Here is a 19,156-nt window from a genome sequence, read left to right as displayed (position 1 = left end):
ATTCGATGAGTTGATTCATTGCTTTCGTTCTCTTCTCTCTTGGCCTGCCTCTTTCTTGCCTTGGCTTGCCTTGCCCTCTTCGCTAGTTGTTTCCCACCCCTTTACTACATACATACCCACATACATGGTACCTGACTTATTTTCGTCGGGCCACCGGAGGTTCATTTCACGCACCAAGCACCAAGCACCATGCATATGCGATATGCGCCACGGGCATGGACTCGTACTTTCTCTCGGGCGCTTGCGTGCTCTCACCCTCTCACACGGCGGCAGGGGCCGGGGGGGCATCTCTGTAAAAACCTGCGACGAGAAAGGCCAGCTCGAGGGCCTGCTTCTCATTCAGGCGAGGGTCGCAGAAGGTGGCGTAGTTGAGGCTGAGGTGCTCCTCGGTCAGGCCCTCGGCGCCACCGATGCACTCAGTCACGGCCTCGCCCGTCAGCTCCAGGTGCACGCCGCCCAGGTACGACCCGTGCGCGCGGTGGATTTGGAGAGCCTGGTGCAGTTCGCTGAGGATATCGGAGAAGCGCCGCGTCTTGATCGTCGTGGTGGGGGCGGGAGGCGGTGCCGCTGCTGCTGTTTCTGCTGTTGCTGTTTGTGCTGGTGTAGGAGATGATTTATCGGTCGGAGCTGGGGCTGGAAGCGTGACTGTGGCGTTGCGCCCGTTGCCGTGCATCGGGTCACATTGCCAGACCACCGTGCCCTGGTGTCTCGACCGTTGCACCGCGCGTATGTGGCCGGGGAGGTGTGTGGCAATCTTGTCACATCCGTACCGTGTGATGAGGACGATTTTGCCGACTTCGTGGCCGGGATTGAGTATATCCAAGAGCGGGACGAGGTCCGTGGCTGGCATGGTAGGGCCGACTTTGACGCCGATCGGGTTGGCGATGCCGCGGAAGAACTCGACGTGCGAGTGTGTCAGTTGGCGTGTGCGGTCGCCGATCCAGAGCATGTGCGCCGAGGTGTCGTAATAGCCCTTTGTTGGGGGCAAGGGTGGAGGGAGCTGTGTCGGCAGTGACGTTTTGCGAGTTTTGGACTGGTTTTGATGAGTGCTGATGGGAGATGAAGGGCGATGGGCGGCTTGGTGGTGATGGTGGTTTGCAGGGTGTTTGAATTTTCGAGTGAGGGATTGTTCGTATTCCAGCAGCAACCCTTCGTGAGAGGTGAACAGGTCGACCGTCTCCAACCCGCCGCCTGTGTCCAGCCCGATGGTGCGCATCATCTCCAGAGTGTCCGTTATCCGCTCCACGATGATCTGGTATTTGTCCCGCACAGTGGGATCACGGACATGGCCAAGACTCCAGTCCAGGGGTGCATGTAGATCTGCGAGTCCGCTCGCCAACGCCGCACGGAGGTAATTCTGCGTCGCTGCCGAGTGGAAGTACGCGTCCACAAGTCGTTTAGGGTCGGGTTCTCTCAACGCCGGATCCGCCTCGTAACTGTTCAGTATGTCCCCCCGGAAACTAGGCATAGTGACGCCGTTGACGATTTCGGTGGGTGAGGAGCGCGGTTTTGCATATTGACCAGCCATCCGCGCCACGCGGACGACCTTCTTCTTTGCGCCGTAGATCAGAACCAGCGACATCTGGAGCAGGAGTTTGACTTTGGCCTCGATCATCTCTTGTGTGCAATAGTCAAACAGTTCGGCGCAGTCGCCTCCTTGGAGGAGAAAGGCATTTCCTGTTGCAACCTCGCGGAGCTCATTCTTCAATTTGACGATCTCTTGTGGGGTGACCAGGGGTGGTAGAGTGTTTAGTTTTTGAACGGAAGCGTTGAATACCTTAACGTCGCTGTACTGCACGGACTGGACAATGGGTTTGGTTTTCCAGCTCGAGGGCGTCCAGGGCCCCGAGTCGGCGTGCTTAGAGGGGCCGTTCGTCTCCATGTGTATAGACCGGCAGTGAACCCGACTCCCTTGGTGCTTCTGTAGACTTCCTCACGTCGACTTCTCACAGTACATGGATGTCCCTATACCCGGATGACTGGTCGCGGAGAGAAGTATGCTTCTCGGGGAAATCACTGAAATCCGCAAGCAGGTTTAGAAGATGATTTCTGTCAAATGAGTATACAAAAGGTATACCCAGGATGAGTCACTGCTAGCTGGGAAGATGAGCAGGCGTGAATGCAAGCTGAAGGTATTTACAGACTCCTGATAAATACTCAGTAATACATGTGGCCAAATACGCTTTATGGAAGGTCTGACATGGTTCTTTCTCCGAGCATCGAATACGAGTTGGAAAAAAGAGGGTTGTGTAACAAGGAGGCCTCGAAGATCTCGACTTTCCAAAATACAAAAGCTATTCTATTTTTGGCTAGATCAATTTTACGGTGGACTATTTTTCTTCACGGCGCCAGACTCGTGATTCAGGTCTCGACCTTGCATTGTCCGAAACCACTTCTTTGATCTCTCACATCTATTCAATCAACCGCAAGAAGATGGCGGAACCAATCCCATCGGCCTCGTCGGCCGCTGCAGACGCGGCAGATGACGAAACGTCCCAGGACCTCCCTAACAACGCCGAGGACCGCAAGGCCGCTGCGGCGCTCAACTCTCTGAATGCGAACGAGATGTCTACCGAGAATGGCGAGAGTGGGACGAGACAACCATCTGCGGCCGACCAAGAGGCGCTTGGAAAGGCCATGTCGAGACTGGAAATCGCTAGTGGCCTCGGCAAGAAGAAGGAGGACAATACCAAAGCTCAGGCGAAGAAGGAAGTAGAAGTGAAAAAGAAGGTCAAGATCGCGGCCGAGGACGTGAATTTTCTGGTGCGTAACACCCTTTGGGCCTTTTGGAGATGCCAAAGAGTTGCTGATATGTGGTCTAGGTCGAAGAGCTTGATCTTTCGAAGAACAAGGCTACAGAACTGTTGAGATCGCATGACGGAAATGCTACACTAGCAATTAAAGCCTTTATCATTCCCGCTGCAAGAGCATGAAGGCTCTTCTGATGGCCTGGCCGGGAAGGTGGCTACGGTCGACAAGTTCCTAAACTCGGCCAACTGCTCTCGGCTCAGAAGTCATGGGTCCAGCCGACACTTCAAGACGCGTGTTGTCTCGAGTGAAGCCGAGCTGTCCGGCGATCTGCACCGTCTAAGCCAGTGCAACACTCCAAGTGAGCGAACTGCAAAGGACAAGTGAGCACGGGGTGCAGCGTGAGGGATCATCTATAGTGGGGAGGTACACGGCACGTCTGCTGGGCAAATTCTCACTTGCATTTTCGTGGACATTGATAAATCGATGACTATTTCCGGGCAAGTGTCGCGCAACTTTGGAAAGGGGAACCTTGGAGGCCCTGACAGGAAGCCGAGGATGCAGATTCCCGAGCTGTGGATCATGTGGTCCGTGACTGGTGCTACGGCCAGCCGATTTGTAAACAGGCTATATACTCGATGCACATGCCCGGCAGAGACCCGGGTCATCTTCGGCATAGAAGAGCAGATTTTGCGAGATGGTGGTCGACGGCACATGGATTTTTTTCCTGGTTGAGACCACCTGGCCATATCCAGAGCCAATGGGCGTGTAGTGTAGCTCAGACCTTACATGCGATGGAATCGAGTTGTCCGGACAGTTAAACGGAGTTCTTGGCAAAGGAAGACGCTCGATCATATATCATGATGATGTAAAGCCATACACTCGTCCTCTTATCAAGAATCAGAAGCACACTCTTTCTCGCATTTGGACACTCACACAAACCGACCACACAGGTACGTGCGCGCGAGGGCGAATCAAGATCAATCAGTTGCGACATAATGGGTATACAAGAGTGGACGGTTAAAGAGGTCAGTTGACTTTGGTGGCTTCTCTTGGACTCTGCTAAGTGTCAGGCATACTATCCTTCAAAATGTAGCTTGGGCGAAGGGCCGTATTATACTAAGGAGCGACATGAGCTCCGGTATATGGTTCGTGAGGAACTGCTCTTCCTGCCGTCCTGCCCATCTGATCATGGCATCCAGGACATCAACCATAAAAAGCTTTTCATCATCGACCTTGCAAAGGGGCCCGACTCGGTCAAGATCATCGATACCACGCAGCCGATAGGGGTGACAGCAAACATCGAAGGCGTAGATCCCTCAGAGGTCATCCTGGCCGGCGCAAAAGACGGCGTTACGAAGTTCCACCTGAAGACTGGAGAGCATGAATATGTCGCCAAATATTGGAAGGGACGAGATGCTGAGGACAAGGCCAGAAGGTAAGGGAATTTCAGGCTGTGGAGGACCTGTCTCTCTCATCAACCTGTTAGGATGCGCTCGAACGATGGCGCCGTCGACACCCAAGGCCGTTTCTGGGTCGAAGCATTCGTTGATCCCACGGTAGCCGAACTCACCGAAGAGGGCTGCTTGTTCCGCCTCGACCACGACGGAACGCTGCAGACGATGCACGAGAAGATGACCATCCCCAACGGCATCTCCTGGAATGCAAACGACAACACCATGTTCCTCACCGACTCCCCCCCTCAGAACGTGTATGCCTTTGACTACGATGCGAAAACGGGAGACATTTCTAGCAAGAGGATCTTCTTCCACCTGGAAGAGGAGGGCGTACACCCAGACGGCCATGCCATGGACGTTGAAGGGAACATCTGGCACGCCTGCTACGGGGGCTCCAAGGTCATACGAATATCGCCGCAAGGTGCCATCACCGGAGTCATCCACCTCCCGACACGCAACATCACCTGCCCGACCTTTGCAGGTACCGAATTGTTCATCACTAGTGCTGCGGAACATCAGCCTGACAAATACCCGGATTCGGCCAAATTTGCTGGAAATTTGTTCAGGGTTGACGTCGGAATCGAGGGCATGCCCAAGTACAGGGCTCGCTTGAACTAGGGTCATCTTTCCAAGGGGGCCCCGGGCTGTGTGAATTTTCTAGAAACAATGGTTGACTGAGATGGAGCGAGATTAAACGTCGGATATTATCTCTGGCACCAAGGGAAGAGTTGCCTGGTTGAGCGAAGCCGGGAGCGGGCCCAGAGAGGGTGATAGACTAATTGGTATTAGATGGTAGATTTTGGAAGCAGGGCTGTAATAAGCGACGTCAATCATCCGTGTCTCTCTTTTCGCTCTCACCATCATGAAATCCCGACCAGGATCGTGCCAGGTCGCGGGGCTGACGGGGCTGTGACAAGGCTGGCTGGTCGGTGATCAGAAATAGCTTCGCCTGGCATAATAGACGAGGTTGTTTTTTGGTTCCAGGGCTGCCGAAGCGACGAGGGCCTACGTAGCACCTGTACGTAACTCCTAGCCCATGGGTATGCCACACAGCTTGTGTTTCTACTACAATCAAAGTTTGATTGTTCTGTTCCAATCTGACCGACGCTTGTGCTTGTTCAAGTTGAACGAGCTGAACCCCGAGCCAAGTCGAACTTTGTCCCTGTTGCATTAAAACTCTTGCGCAAATTGCGGCCACCACTACCACCATTAGGTACTCCCACCCAAGCAGACTTTACTATCTTGCCGTGGATTGACGTGATTAGCCTCCAACTCTAACAGAGGAAAGGGTTTTAAAGTCGACATCGTTCGTCATATGCCACAAACGGTGGTCGGGGAAGACGGCCCAGCTGAATCTCGAAGCAAGGATGGTCCGTCGCAGAGTCAAAAGTGAAACTGCGTGCCATAGTCGAGGTGCGTCTTCGTCTCTCACTCACACCTTTACCAACGGAGTTTCAGCTTAGGGGAAATTAGTTCTGTCACATCCCCAGTGACTGTCTTACCGTCTCGCTTATTCCAAACCGAGAGCCGTGACGGTGAGGGGCATGCTTTCAAAGTCTCCAGCACTTGTTGACGGTGACCACTGCCGTTGCGGCCGTGGCTTCAAGCTCGGACCCTCCGAAACGGACCCTTCAATTTGCCCTTTGGCTGACATCGAGGGCTTGTTGCCTGTTCTTGTCTGGGGAAGATACTCGCATAGAAAGAGATGGCTCACTTCGCTTCCTACGGTGGCCGCTTCGTTGTATCTCAAGACTCAGGGGGGGTCACCTCTCCTCTAAGGACAACAGGAGGTGAAGGCGTGACCAAACCAGTGCAAAGCGGTACCGGTGGCTTTGCTCGGCAGGCGTCATCAGGAATACGACCAGCACCTCCACCATCAAGCTACAGGGGCCTTAAGGGAGCGACTGCAGGGGGGTTGACGCCTCAAGTCCGAAGTAGGCAATGGCAGGCCCCGTGGCCCCCCCGTTAGCCTGACGGGCGCGGGATGGCATTTCCCACGTGGCCGTCGACCCTCTTTGCACACTCGTCAGACTTCAAGACTGGCCCTACCCAACAGACTACCCCTCCTCGCTCTCCCTGAAGATGCCTTCGCTCTCCAGAGGCGGTCAGTAATGCCGACGTCAATCCTAGTTTACTTCGCATCAAGTGATCGATCCTAGTGGTTCCAATGGACAAGAAATAACAACCATAGCACCTTGTGTGGACCGGTGACTTCTGTGGGGGAAAGGTAGCACCAGCGTGCCCTGTCTTCGACGACACCAGAAGCACGAGATGTTCAGGTGGGATCAACTTTCGGGGATTCCCTTCCACAGAAATCGCTGAGAAATCGTCGTCACAAAGAGCATTTACCGCCTCGGGAAGTTTGATTGCTGATCGAAAGCGTTTTCTACGAGGAGAAGACAGGCTGAGTCCAAATGCCAAATGGCAAATCGTCTACCTCTGCACAAAGCCAACTTGTTGGCTGTTGGCCATGATCGACACTGCCTCGTCGTGTTTCTTTTCCCAGTCTTGAGGACGCTAAGCGAGGCATGATGAGAAAAGCCCAGAAGGGGGGAGTAGGGTCACACTTGGCAACCTCGACATCTTGGATCTGATGCGTCCAGCCTGTTAGTCACCAAGAAGGTGGCTCTGGTGGCTCTTCCTTTCCACACGTCCTGCATGCACGGCGGTGGCGGATGTAGTAGCCCTGGCCTGCATTACGCCAGAAATCGCAGCTGCAGCTTTATGCATAGCCGACGAATGCGGCTTTTCGAGAGTTCATCCCCCCCCCCCTTCCCGGGGTAGGTTTTCTCGGCTGCCAACCACAACACCAGTGCTTTATGAGTGCTTCAACCGAGCCGCGATTGTAACTGGGGGACTCCTGCCGAGATTCATTATTGCAATCAGTCGCAATGTACAAAGTAGCGAGCGAGGGCCTGCGACTGACTGCTCGAAGAACACACAGAGCAGCCCAAGCTCGCTGAAGCTCAAGGTCTGACTAGAGAAGCGAGAGCCGGAAGGTCACAAGGCAAGGACCAGCCACAATCATGTGCTCTTGTAGACCGCCTCGAGCGCGTCCGGCAAGTGTAACAAAAGTCCAGTCCCAAGGGCCCGGCACCAACAGGTTTCTAGCTTGTCGCCGCAACTCGATACTTTACCTTTGTCTGCCGAACATCAAGTCAAGATATACCTGCAGCTGCGCATTTGGGCGGAGACTGTTGATTGTGACCTTGCCGTAGAGGAATTAGTGAACACAGCAGCGCAGCCCCGTCGACCCAAGGTTGGCCATACGGAACTTTTGGCATCCCACCTACTGGGTACTGAGTCGAAGCATGGGGGCTGCTTTCAGGATGTGGAAAGCATTAGTCATGGCTTTGACACTTCTGCCTTGCAGCGTCGACGATGATAGCCAGCACGGGTGGACAGTTAGTAGTCGAGGCTAACATCAATAGATTTGACCATGAGGCACAGAACAAGCGATCTGGCGTCCAGCTGAGCCTTTCTGGTCACGATCTGCGCGACGTCCTTGGCTTCCTGTGGAGCAAGCTCCAGATCGAATTCAATGATCTCTCTGAAAGTGTACGAAAGGGCTCCGAACTCTGTATAGCTCGTCTTCCTCTGGCTGCTGGCTGAACTTTAAGAGCGAAAAAAAGGCCGTTGGATCCGACCACATTATGTACGTCTCCCGAAACGGATACACTGACACAGTTTCAACGAATGGAAAGCATCAAGGACTGTGCAACAATTCCGGACATTGATTGTGTACTTACCCAGTACATCGGCGTGTGTCTAGCTGGACGAGGCCGAACAACTCCTCCAGCTCCTCCTCCAGTTTTGATCACCATCACCGGAAATGACTTGCCCTAGCCAACAGCTCGACGCTTTTCTCGGCTGCCCTTGTCTTTTCTGGCCATCGAAGGAGAACAATCATCTTATTCCAAAACTTTGAGCGTGCCGGAACTTCCTGCCGCTATTTCGGTAATCTAGCGAGCACGCCCAACGTGGAATAGCAAGGGGGCTTTCGTGGGTGGACGACCCACAAATGGATTATTTCGTGGGCAAATTGAAATCTTGGAGCGGTGAACGGTTTCCCTTCGCCTGGCCAACCTGTGAACCCTCTGGTCGGGAAGGACTTTGATATGCGAGTGAGATCAAGGGGATTATGGCCCTGGAAAGCTGTGATCGACGTGATCGTCCTAAGCGGACCATTTACCGGGACAGGCTAACCAGAGGCTTTGGAGCCAGGACTCCGTAGTGGAAGACGACTATTCATTCCCTTCCGCCACTGACGAGGGACTTTTTCCTGGGCCTGCGAAAAAGCTAACCCGAACAACCTCACCCGTCTGCTGTGCTGGTAGGCTGAGTAAAGACGGACTGCAAGGGACCGGCCGGGAACTGACCACCATTGAGAGGACGGCTTTTACCTAGGTATTTTTGATTATTTTTTTGTTCATTCTTTTGATGGCCTCCGTGGAAAGAGCAACCTAACCATTGGACAGCCGTGAAGGCCGAAAGCAATGCGGGATCACAAGCCTCCAGGGAAGTGGGACGCTTCACTTTTCGACGCCGATCTTCCTCCCGTGATGTTCTCGAATTAAAGTGGAAGTCTCACGTACCGTGAATTTGGCACTCACTCCCCTGGTGTGCTGGTAGGCCCTGTTTCAATTGAACCAAATCAAACGACAAATTGGGGTACTGGCGGTCCTAAAGCAGAAGGATCGTTCGCATTGGACAGGGATAGAACTCTTGAGGCCTGATCCCAGGCGAAGTGCCAGAAGAGCCGCGACCCAATAAAGCCATGACGGCAGAACGCCCTAATCGCCTTGCCCTAGCACATCCTGTCCCTCTCTCGCCGCGAATTTTCTGGGCTGGACGCTACGAACTTTCTCATCAAGTCTACTGGGACCAAGCTGCGACGGGGGACGCAAGCCGACGTCGGGGACAAGGCCAACAAGGCGGCGCTAGGAGAAGTGGCTAATGCGCCTCTCTGAGGCCCTCGAAATGCCTGACATGGCTGCATGGGAGAGTGTTGTTCATTTTTCAGCCCCTGGTCGCCTTGTAAATACAAACGGTGGTCCACCCCCCATCTACCATACCCGCTGCCCGCTTGGTACCAGCCCAGACGGGAGAAGCAAGAGTGTTGGGTCAGGCGTTGACCAGTCTGGATGCAAGGGCACCCACCCTTTCCAAGTCATGGGAATTTCGTTCCGTTGATTCAACCCATCAGAGATGCCCGCAGGATTCGAGAGAGTTTGTGGATCCGCGGTTCTGCCCCTGGCACCTTTTCCCCTTCGACAGGGGACCAGGGGGAAGGGAAGCACTGGAGGCACAGCTCTAGTTCATTACAGAGGAAAAGCTCAGAGTCTAATCAGCCCGCCCAGCCCCACGCTGGGTTGACAGTTACATGTACCAACCCCCAGACGTTTCGCAGCGCCACATCACCGGCGTGGTCCACCCAAGAGTCGCGCTATCACAGTTGCTGCCCAGCGATGCCATCATCCCGCCTGCCGGTGCCATCACGCGCTTGACAAGGCATGCTCGAGCGATGAGCTAGTTTCCTTGCATCCCGGCGTCCCTAGGGCGGTCGAATCTGAATTCTGAAATCCTCAATCACCTGTGGCCTTCCCTCTTCCCATCGGCTGCTCGCATGGTCGAAACCCGCTGGACGGCGCGACCCACTTGCCTCCTCCCTACTCACCGATGGAGACTCAAAGTCCCTCGTCGGCGTTGGGCCAAACGTCCCTGCTTTCGGACAGGGAGGGAGAGAGCGACGCTCAGATCGTGACGAGGCAGACGGGCTTCAACGCTAGAAAGCCTGGAAGCATCTCGCTATTCCAACACCAACAAATGATGCTTCCCGCTTCCCCGTCCCAGGAATTGCGGCGGGCCACTCACCCCAAGTACCTCTGCTTACTCTGCTGCCCACTCCGGACGATGAAATATTACGAGCTGACCTCAGGCTAGCCTGTCAAGACTATTTGTTCTCCTTTGCCCTTTGCCCATCTAATACTCCTGGGCTGCCTGGCTTCACTTGTGCCGGTTCTTCTTTGCGAACGGACCTCTCAGGGCTAGGGTTGCAGTTTGATGACTCTCATTTGCCGCATCTATTGCACCAAGAGACGAATTATCGGACAATCCTCGCAAGTTCATGGGGTTGGGTTGCGCAAATGCTTTCTGATCTTGGGATGCGCAATCTTCTGTCCGGCTTCCTGACCCTTGCGTGTATTGTAACCTTGCTCTGACCTGCCGGAGTGCCGTGACTTCTAGAAGTACTCTTGTAAGTCTGGCCTCGCGCCGAGCTTACCAGCTAGTCTTTCCTCTGACCTGACCTGACCTTGTCCAGCACACATAACAAATACAAGGCTTTCAATCTGGCTACTCTCGGTGTCACCATCTCCCCTTTCCAGCAATATCCCAGGTCCCCTCCGAACTCTGGATTCTTCCAGCAACCGTGGACCTATCAATCTTGCCAAACGAGTCCGACATCTCCCACAGGACCTGAGGATAGGTGGAGGAGGGAAGGCGGAGGAGAGCCGCAGGAGGAACATCCATGGTCGCGACAAAGGGACCAGCCGCACGAGGAGGCTCATAACAAGTACATGTCACAATCCTCCTCGCCGGCAGACTATCCGTCAATCACCACGCCCGCCACTGCCGGAGGACGGATCCCTTTGCCTCAGCCCTCTGGCGGAAGTGCAGAATCATCAAGACCAAGCACGGCGAGTGCGGTTCGGACGGAGCCTTATGGCGGCTATGGTGGGAATGCTCCGGGGCGAATTGTGACGGACGTGGGCCTGGGCATCAGTTCTCGTCGACATTCGGCCGAGTCGACTGTCCAAACTCCATCCAGGGCGTTTGGCGTACACAGCATTCTGAACCCTCCAGCAGAGCTCGAAGACAGAGCCTCTCCGAATGTCAGACCCGCCACTCAGTCCGCCATGAGCCTCAGCCAAAGTCTTCTACCGGCGCCCGCCGAGTCCCCGCGCAGCCGAAAGCGCACGGATCCAAGATCCCCTCCTCGAGAGCTTGAGCAGGGGTCTGGACGCTTGGGAAGGCGTGTCCTCACCCCGAAGTCGCCGGGAATGCGGGCAGCAAGCTTGGGGGCGAGAAGGAACCCAGCGTTTCATTCTATGATACAGCCGTTACAACCCCCGCCAGGGACGGGCAGCCGCCTTTACACGGCCGAGCCAGGTCAATATCAGACATCTGAAATTCCGCCTCTGCCTCCTTTGGCGCTTGCGACCGGTGCACATTTGAGCGGCATAGTACCACATGAATCAGGACAACCCCGTTCAGCACACGTCTCAGAAAGCCCTGCCCGTGGAGCGGAACCAGTGATAACCCCCCAAGCCGAGCGACCTTCGACTGTGCAGCCTTCGTACAGCAACATCGACCACCCTTCGCCAGGGTATCGGTATGGTATCCCAAAGCCACCGCCTGCTCAACCGCCAGCTCCATTCAGAGCGCTCTCAGCTGGTGGTGGAGGTTTATACATTCATGAAACTCCAGGACACCATGGACCACACGAAGGCTTTCAGCAAGGCCCGGCTTCGTATCAGATGACTCTTGACACTGACCAGGGGCCGCTGAACATTCCGGTTGAGTTGGACCTGCAGCAGGCGTCCAAGGTTGCCGACGAAAAGAGAAAGCGCAATGCGGGGGCATCAGCACGCTTCCGCGCACGCAGGAAGGAAAAAGAGAAGGAAGCGTCACAGACCATCGCAGGCTTGCAGCAGGAGTTGCGTGACTTGATCGAAGAACGCGACCACTATCTGTCGGAAAGGAATTATTTTCGTGATCTGGCCATGAGGTATGTATCCGCTGCTCAGTTGTTGCCACGGCCAGAATCGCCTCAGCAGAGGAGACTGGCAGCTGCGGCAACGGGAATACCACTCGCAACTGGTGCTCTCCTTGAAACTCCCACCGTGTCGGATGAATCCTCTCGTGAACGCGCCGAGTCTGGGCCTTCTACTCAACGCCGTCGAACCGGTGATTACCAGCCGAGTTTTACGGGACGGCACACTCATTCACCACCTGCACCTAGCTACGGTACAAGCTTTCCATCGCAACCTCCTCCACCGCTTCCTCCTCCCCCTGTGCCGAGCATGTTCGCAACCTCCAGGACATTGCCTCCGGGACCGCCGCCACCTCCTCCTGTTACCCGGTCACAATCCTACGACCCCTTCCGGAGAGACCCGTTTGACAGGAGCTGGAGTTCTGGCCGGTGAAAGAGGAATGGCTCCCTCCCCCACGAAACCAGAACACCGATAACCCCTTTTTTCCTTCGAAATGACTATTCCTAGAGAGACGACAATGAGGGCGACCTCAGATGCGACATCCCTTCACCGCCGTGGTGGGACATGATTACGAATGACCGAGATCAGAATGGGATTTGCGCTTGCCGTCACAAGGGCTTACTTGGCTTGCCCTTTCTTATTGCACAAATTGGAAGATCATACACTCTTGATATCATTTCCTTGACTAATTGTTTTTTATTCTTTCTTCTTGGTCGTGGTGTTGCACCTGCGAGATACCCCCACTTACCTACATCCTTTTGTTGGATTAATACTTCTCTGCGGCGTTGGGGGACAAATGGGCAGAGATGAGGCAGACTAGCAGTCCCAGACACTGCAGAGAAGGGAACCAGAAATCACCGAGAGAGACAGAGAAGGCTCTATCTATTTGGCAGACTTGAACCACCATATCGTTGGTGACTGTACTTTTGTATATTTATCCACGAGAGACGACCCCCATGCTTCACACAAATTGTTAGATATATGGTATATTCACAGGGCCACAGCGCAGTTGACAGCTCTTGGTCGATTCCTTCAACCGTCAGCAGAAGAGACCTTGTATGTCCACCAGGACACTCACGGCGCATTGCTCGAAAACGGCTGCATGGATTGCGCCAAAGTAAATGCTGACGAACAACTGGCTGCAAGCCAGGAAGCATCTTCAGGCAGCTAGGTGTCCGTTTTCTTGGAATGTGACGACCCCGCCGCTTTGGCCCGACAAGGACCTGAGTTGCAGGTTGCCAACCTGACACGGTCACCACTGGTCCTCAATCAACGTGAAAAGGTTGCTGAAAGTTGCAATTCTGCTGCCCAGGAAGCTGGAAAAGGACGCTAAACGGTGGGCTAGATATGTATTCCAGGTCCGGACGTCAATAAGAAGGAGTAATAATGGCCAATCGCTGCATGAGAAGGGTGGTTCTGATGAAGTATTGGACAATAACGGTGAAAACAGTTGTCGTCTGCGAGTTCCATTGGCCAGGATGCTGATGATTGTTGGAAAAAGCTCACCGCCTTAGCGTGCCCTGGGTGGCCTTCGGCTGAGGGAGCTCTGCTGGTCTCTCGTCTCTGCGAAACATTCTCACCTCGCAAGCTCGTTCTGACCTAGAGGCATGGGTCGATGGAGGATCACGGGAATCCAGGACCAGTCTCAAGGTCACAAGGAGACAACTAATGAAATTCCCGGAACGTCTTTGCTGACAGGGACTCGATCTCACACATCTCTTGATGCCCAGGACGAACTCCCAGCCAGTCGAGTCGTTAGATTTCCGGCGCCCGCCTCACCTGTAATCCGAACATTGGCTAAGGCAATCAGAATCCATCGCTCGAGCAAATATCTTTCTTTACATAGCAATCGCACAACAACCGCCATCAGGCGAAGGCGATCAGCAGCTCTGGCTGACGCTCTCCTCATGGGAGAAAAAGATCACGTCCTAGATTAGCAGCAGGTTTCTATCCACCTTCTTTGCGGTTTGGACCGTATCTAGCGATGTTTTGGTAGGGCCATGATGGAGCCCAAACGACCACGAGGCTAGCCTGCCCGTCGCTCGGAGATCAATGCATGAAAGATCGGGATATCCGAGCAAATAGCTGCGTCGCGCAGAAATTTGCTTCGTCACAAGACTTTCTTTTCAAGAAGAAATATGCGGGTGGAAAAATTTCGATTCATTGGATAAAAAGCTCTTGGGCCAGGTCAGTGGTCGTCGTGCAGGGATGAGCAAATTTGCCAGCCCAGCCAGCATAGCAATAGCAACAAATATCCGCAAATTTGGTTCGAAGGTCGTTCGGCTAAAAGCCGTGTAATTGGCTGCTTCACAAGTTGGGCGACAAAATCATTTCCCCGATTGCATCAAGAGTGTATACTCCCAAAGCCTCGATTGACTGGCTGACCAACGGGTCAAGCCTGCTTTCCAGGATAGAAGGTGGCTAGAGAAAATCCCCGGCGACAAAGGGCACAGGGTTCACCCAGAAGAAACTTGGACCTAGCGAAGCGGAGCCTGTACTCGGTAGCATGTACGGAGTACATACAAGCAAAGCAGATAAGACGAGGGACGCACGCCAATGCGGTGCTGCAGCCTGCAAAGCGGCCCAAACGATGCAAACAAGGGCCGCTACTGAGGCCTTGCATTGCAGCGCCGTGCATTGCATTGCATGATGCAGATGCCAAAGACTGCACAATGCAGTGCATGGCGCCAACAACCAGCCACCAGCCCGCCAGCCCGCCAGCAGGGATCAAGGGTGAAAGCCAGTTCCCCGAGTCGTTCACACGTGGGCGGAATGGAACTTCTGGGACTTCTCCATCGCTAAGGATCCTGCCCACTTGCAGTGCTTGCGGTGCCCACCGACCTCTTCTGCTCCATCCCTGCAACCACCTTGCCGCCGCCGGCTATTGGTAATGGCTGACCTGCAAGCGATATTGATGGGCGTGTTGATGTCACTTCGCTCCCATCGACGCGCTCCATTAGGCCCATGACAACCAGGGCAGAAGACTGAGCCCATTCCGGACAGATGGTGAATCTACCGAGTACTCTTGGACGTTTTCAGCGCGGAGAGCACAAGGTGCTCGTCTCCCCCACCCCACAATGATCGCCCGAGGGCTTTGCCCGTCGAATTCCACGGGTTCGAGGCCAGGCTGGCAGTCCCTGGCTGTGCGAAGGCGCCGGATTGCGCTCTGGGAGGCACCAAGCGGTGGTGATTTGCGTGATGTGATGCACGCAGTCGAGCTGCAGGTGACCCGACCCGTCGCAGGGTTGTTGGTCTTGGGCCTGCAGGAGCTCTCTCCAAGCACCTCCTCCCTGTTGACAAGTTCGTCTGGCAGTTCACCAGGTAGCGCCATTGTTAGTTGCTGATTGCGTGCTTTTGAAACCCGCTCTAACCTGCCTTCCGTTGGCTGAGGTCTCCTTCGAGCTAACACACTTCCTCAATTGGGAAAGACAATACTGCCACCACCACTTGTCAGCTTTGCTTTGAACTAGGGGAGGGGCAAAGAGCGAAGCCACGACACAGATCATCTGCAAGGGCAGGTCGTCGATTCCCGCGTCAACACGTGGCTTGCAGGACGGATTGGGTACGCAAAGAGGTTAAGCAACACCGTCCGCGGTCCACCATCCACCATCCACCATCCACCCTCCACCCTCCACCCCCATCGGACAATTCTTGTTGCAGCTGAGCAAGAGGGATGGACAGGTGACAGGAACCTGTGTCATTGAGGATGTGGGCCCAAGTAAGCTTCCTGCGTGCTTCCCTTGTCCCACAAACCTCGAATACATATTGTCGAGGTCACACCTTTCACACTGGTTGTGCATTAGGCGTTCCGCTTTCCTTGAGAAGAGCCATTGCTCCGTGCAGTAGCAGGGCACCCTCGTACACCAGCCACCCCTATCCTGTGAAGCTTCCCAAACCATGATCCCCGGCACGGCTCGAACTTGCGGACACGCTATTACTCGATGTCCAACCTTGGAAATTCTGTCACCCATCAGAGACCAAGACCACTGCGGGTCGACATGTTCTCACTGGAGGTGCGCCATCTTTATCTAGGCAACATTTTCGCCGGATGGCTAAAATGTCTGAGTAGGTAATTCTCAGAGGATGTAATCACTTGACATTATTCGTACGGAGTGCAATGAAGAACGCTCAGCTCCTTCGGACTCCGCTGGTGCTGGACGTCCGATCTGTCGACCCCAAAGGGCTGTTCTTAATCCCGGCCGGCGCCGGACGATGTCAGCAGGGGAGAAGGCGGGCTGGTGTTTGATTCAGACAAGACCTTGACATGAACGGCAGTCTACAGAGCTGTGTGATCATTTTGATGGAATCTGAATCCAACCTCTAGTTGTTGGGTCGCTTTGGGAGGCTAATTGTGACAAAGAATTGTAGAAAGTATAGCAAATTAAGTGAGCTTTATCTTCGTCCTCGCGGACAGACAGACAGAACTCAAAGCGCAGAAATCTTTCAATTGTACCTCTCTTCACACTCATTGAACCATCCTTGACCATCACACTTGTAGGGTTCAGATTGGGACAAAATGGTGGCACGAGGCTGCACGAGGCTGCACACTCCTACCGAGGCTACCTGGCGAAGCTTGGCGCGATCTTCCCACGCGACGCGTCAACTTTCTTTCAATTAGGGTCTGACTTCAGTTCAAAGTTGTCATCTACACAGTGCGATTCTCTCACTACTATTACACAGCACGTGCCTCGGCTTGTCTCCTCAGCTTGTCTCAGCACACAGCCTTGTCCAATTCTCGGACGTCCTTTATTAATTCAAGCTATCACCATGCCGCCGAGGAAGCGCAAAGCCTCGTCAACTTCCAGCACTCCGGCCAAGAAAGTCCGCATCGTCGGCACTTCTGACACTCCTGACCAAGCTGCGGTCTCACCCGCTGGTCGCCCCAAGCGGACCTCTGTCAGTGAGCCAAAGTACAATTTCACCAGACGCCGCTCATCTGGCGCTCAGAATGCAGTCTCGGCCGGCGCAAACAGTGATCCCGTGATGAAGAAGCGTGGAAGGCCACCCAAGGCTGCTGCTGCTGCTACCGCTTCGACCGCGACCAACCATGCTGTCAAACAAAAGATGGCGAAACTTATTCCGAAGAGAGGTACAAGTCAGTCGCAAATTCGTGGGGTTTGGTGACGGCTTTGAGGCCGCAGTGTGCTGGTGTTAACCTGATTGACAGCTTCGACTTCGTCTAAACCCGTCACTTCATCCGCCCAGAAAGAGCGTGCAGCGACCCGAAAGTCCAATACGAAATCCCCTGCTAAGACGACGGCCGGCAGGCGTGGTAAAAAGCCGAAGGTCCAATCCGAGACTAGCAAAGCATCGTCCGAGCCCAAGTCTGAGTCTGAGGATGGCGCGACTTCGGATGGAAATGCGCCTACAGCGATCAATGGCGACAGAACAAAGTCGGCAGAGATGGCTGCTGTCGACCATGACATACAATACTGGCTGATGAAGGCTGAACCAGAGTCGCGAATGGAAAAAGGTCACGATGTCAAATTCTCTATCGATGATCTGGCTGCTAAGACGGAACCCGAGGGGTGGGATGGTTCGTGTTGTTGTCTGTCCGTCACAGGGGATTCTACTAACATTGGCGCACAGGTGTTCGCAATGCAGTCGCCCGCAACAATATGCGAGCGATGCGCAAGGGTGACTTGGCGTTCTTCTATCACTCTAACTGTGCCATCCCGGGCATTGCTGGCGTCATGCGGATCGTTGGTGAACATACCGTTGACGAATCAGCGTTTGACCCATCGCATCCATACTTTGACCCGAAGTCCGACCGCGCAAAGCCCAAGTGGGAACTTGTCCAGGTCGAATTTGTCAAGAAATTTGCGAACCTCATCACCCTCAGGGAGCTCAAGTCGTTCTCGAAGCCTGGTGGCGCTTTGGAGAATATGCAGACGCTTAAGCAGAGTCGACTCAGCGTCTCGGCCGTCTCCCCCGAGGAGTGGAGATTCATTCTTGATCTGGCCGGAGAGCCAATCTTTTTGGGACATGGAGATATCATGGGCGGTTACGAATCGGAAGTCGATGGTGAAGGCGAGGAGACGGCGGGCGCCAGCGACGGCGATGGACTCAACGCTTCTTCCGATAGAGTGGTCGAAGGAGCTCCCGGCCTAGGAATCACAGACGCAGTCGAAGTCGGAAAGTCGGTGCAAAACCACTCCTAGAACGGCGGCGAATCGGACGACGCTAACGGCGCTGGCGAACTATGAAGGAAAGAAGAAGAAGAAGAGGAAGAAGAAGAAGAAGAAGCGGAAGTACGGATATGGGTGTCGACCAGTCATCACAGTCCTCAGGACAATGACGGCGACATAAAAGAAAGCACAGACGTACAATGGAGCAATATTGACTAAAAACACCCTAGCCTCGACACTTGTCAGCAGAGGGAAGATGGTCGAGGTTTTTCGATGTTGGCAATCTTTGGCCAATGATGGACGGAGGATGCAAGATAACAAACACGAAGAGCAATACGGCTGAGATGGTGAAGGTTTCGAACAGGGATATCACAGAGTCGATCTGGGCTGCGTGGATGCTTCCCGCGACTCAAGCCTCGTATCGAACACGCGGGGCCCAGACAGCAATGGACCTTGGATGAAGGCGAGACATTTCCCAAATGAGCAAGTTGCATTCGCCGCCGTGCGCCTTCGGGCGCTTGTGTACCTAAGGCGTCAGACTTGGCCGGTTGTCGTTATCTCGATGAGGATTGAAATCTTTTCGCACCTCCAGAGGTGACCACAGGCTCGTTTCCAGGCCACAAATTGTGTTCGCCCCAAGGCGCTACGCCGCTCCAGAACTCTACTTCAATCCCTCAAGCCTCGTTCGCCCTCGTTCCTGTTCTTGCCAGCTTCAAGGATTTATTCTCGAAATGACGAATTGGGCGCCGCAGAAGAGGCCTGTCGAATTCTGAAAGAGGAGTGAAATGCTCCCAACGACGGAAATTAGCCCAGTGCCGCTTCCCGTTGGTTCTGTCTCGGGTCTAGCCTTCCACGTGGGGTTTTGGTAAGTTTACGAGCTGCATACTAAATACCGAGTGCCAGTGCTCTGGTTCCCTTCCGCTCTTGCAGGCTGCATGAGGGTCGTTTCCACCATCCCGGCAAGCTCCTCCGGCTCCTCCACAATCTCTCGCCCCTTGATCCCGGACGATGGCGACAGGACCTCGGCAAAAGCGAGACGGGACAAGGC

General features: G+C 54.3%; 5 protein-coding genes across 5 annotated transcripts; 4 read left to right on the top strand and 1 right to left on the bottom strand.

Annotated features, from left to right (window-relative positions):
- Window positions 1–259: 259 nt before the first annotated feature.
- On the bottom strand, window positions 260–1,882 carry Z519_00581 (uncharacterized protein; the record flags this gene model as incomplete). The annotated part of the gene is made up of 1 exon (XM_016758338.1): window positions 260–1,882. One exon carries the CDS (start codon window positions 1,880–1,882, stop codon window positions 260–262), a length of 1,623 nt encoding a protein of 540 aa, XP_016625587.1.
- A 551-nt stretch (window positions 1,883–2,433) lies between these two features.
- Z519_00580 (uncharacterized protein) lies at window positions 2,434–2,933 on the top strand (the record flags this gene model as incomplete). Its single annotated transcript, XM_016758337.1, has 2 exons — window positions 2,434–2,763; window positions 2,823–2,933. The coding sequence occupies 2 exons, from the start codon at window positions 2,434–2,436 to the stop codon at window positions 2,931–2,933; spliced, it is 441 nt and encodes a 146-aa protein (XP_016625586.1).
- An 813-nt stretch (window positions 2,934–3,746) lies between these two features.
- Window positions 3,747–4,823, top strand: Z519_00579 (uncharacterized protein; the record flags this gene model as incomplete). Its single annotated transcript, XM_016758336.1, has 4 exons — window positions 3,747–3,776; window positions 3,822–3,896; window positions 3,951–4,186; window positions 4,238–4,823. The coding sequence occupies 4 exons, from the start codon at window positions 3,747–3,749 to the stop codon at window positions 4,821–4,823; spliced, it is 927 nt and encodes a 308-aa protein (XP_016625585.1).
- A 5,960-nt stretch (window positions 4,824–10,783) lies between these two features.
- Window positions 10,784–12,412, top strand: Z519_00578 (uncharacterized protein; the record flags this gene model as incomplete). The annotated part of the gene is made up of 1 exon (XM_016758335.1): window positions 10,784–12,412. The coding sequence occupies one exon, from the start codon at window positions 10,784–10,786 to the stop codon at window positions 12,410–12,412; it is 1,629 nt and encodes a 542-aa protein (XP_016625584.1).
- A 4,335-nt stretch (window positions 12,413–16,747) lies between these two features.
- Window positions 16,748–18,141, top strand: Z519_00577 (uncharacterized protein; the record flags this gene model as incomplete). Its single annotated transcript, XM_016758334.1, has 3 exons — window positions 16,748–17,069; window positions 17,148–17,516; window positions 17,570–18,141. The coding sequence occupies 3 exons, from the start codon at window positions 16,748–16,750 to the stop codon at window positions 18,139–18,141; spliced, it is 1,263 nt and encodes a 420-aa protein (XP_016625583.1).
- Between the last annotated feature and the right edge of the window lie 1,015 nt (window positions 18,142–19,156).

This window comes from Cladophialophora bantiana (genome assembly GCF_000835475.1).
Source record: "Cladophialophora bantiana CBS 173.52 unplaced genomic scaffold supercont1.1, whole genome shotgun sequence".
Lineage (NCBI taxonomy): Eukaryota > Fungi > Ascomycota > Eurotiomycetes > Chaetothyriales > Herpotrichiellaceae > Cladophialophora > Cladophialophora bantiana.
This window is presented reverse-complemented; position numbering and strand designations above follow the sequence as displayed.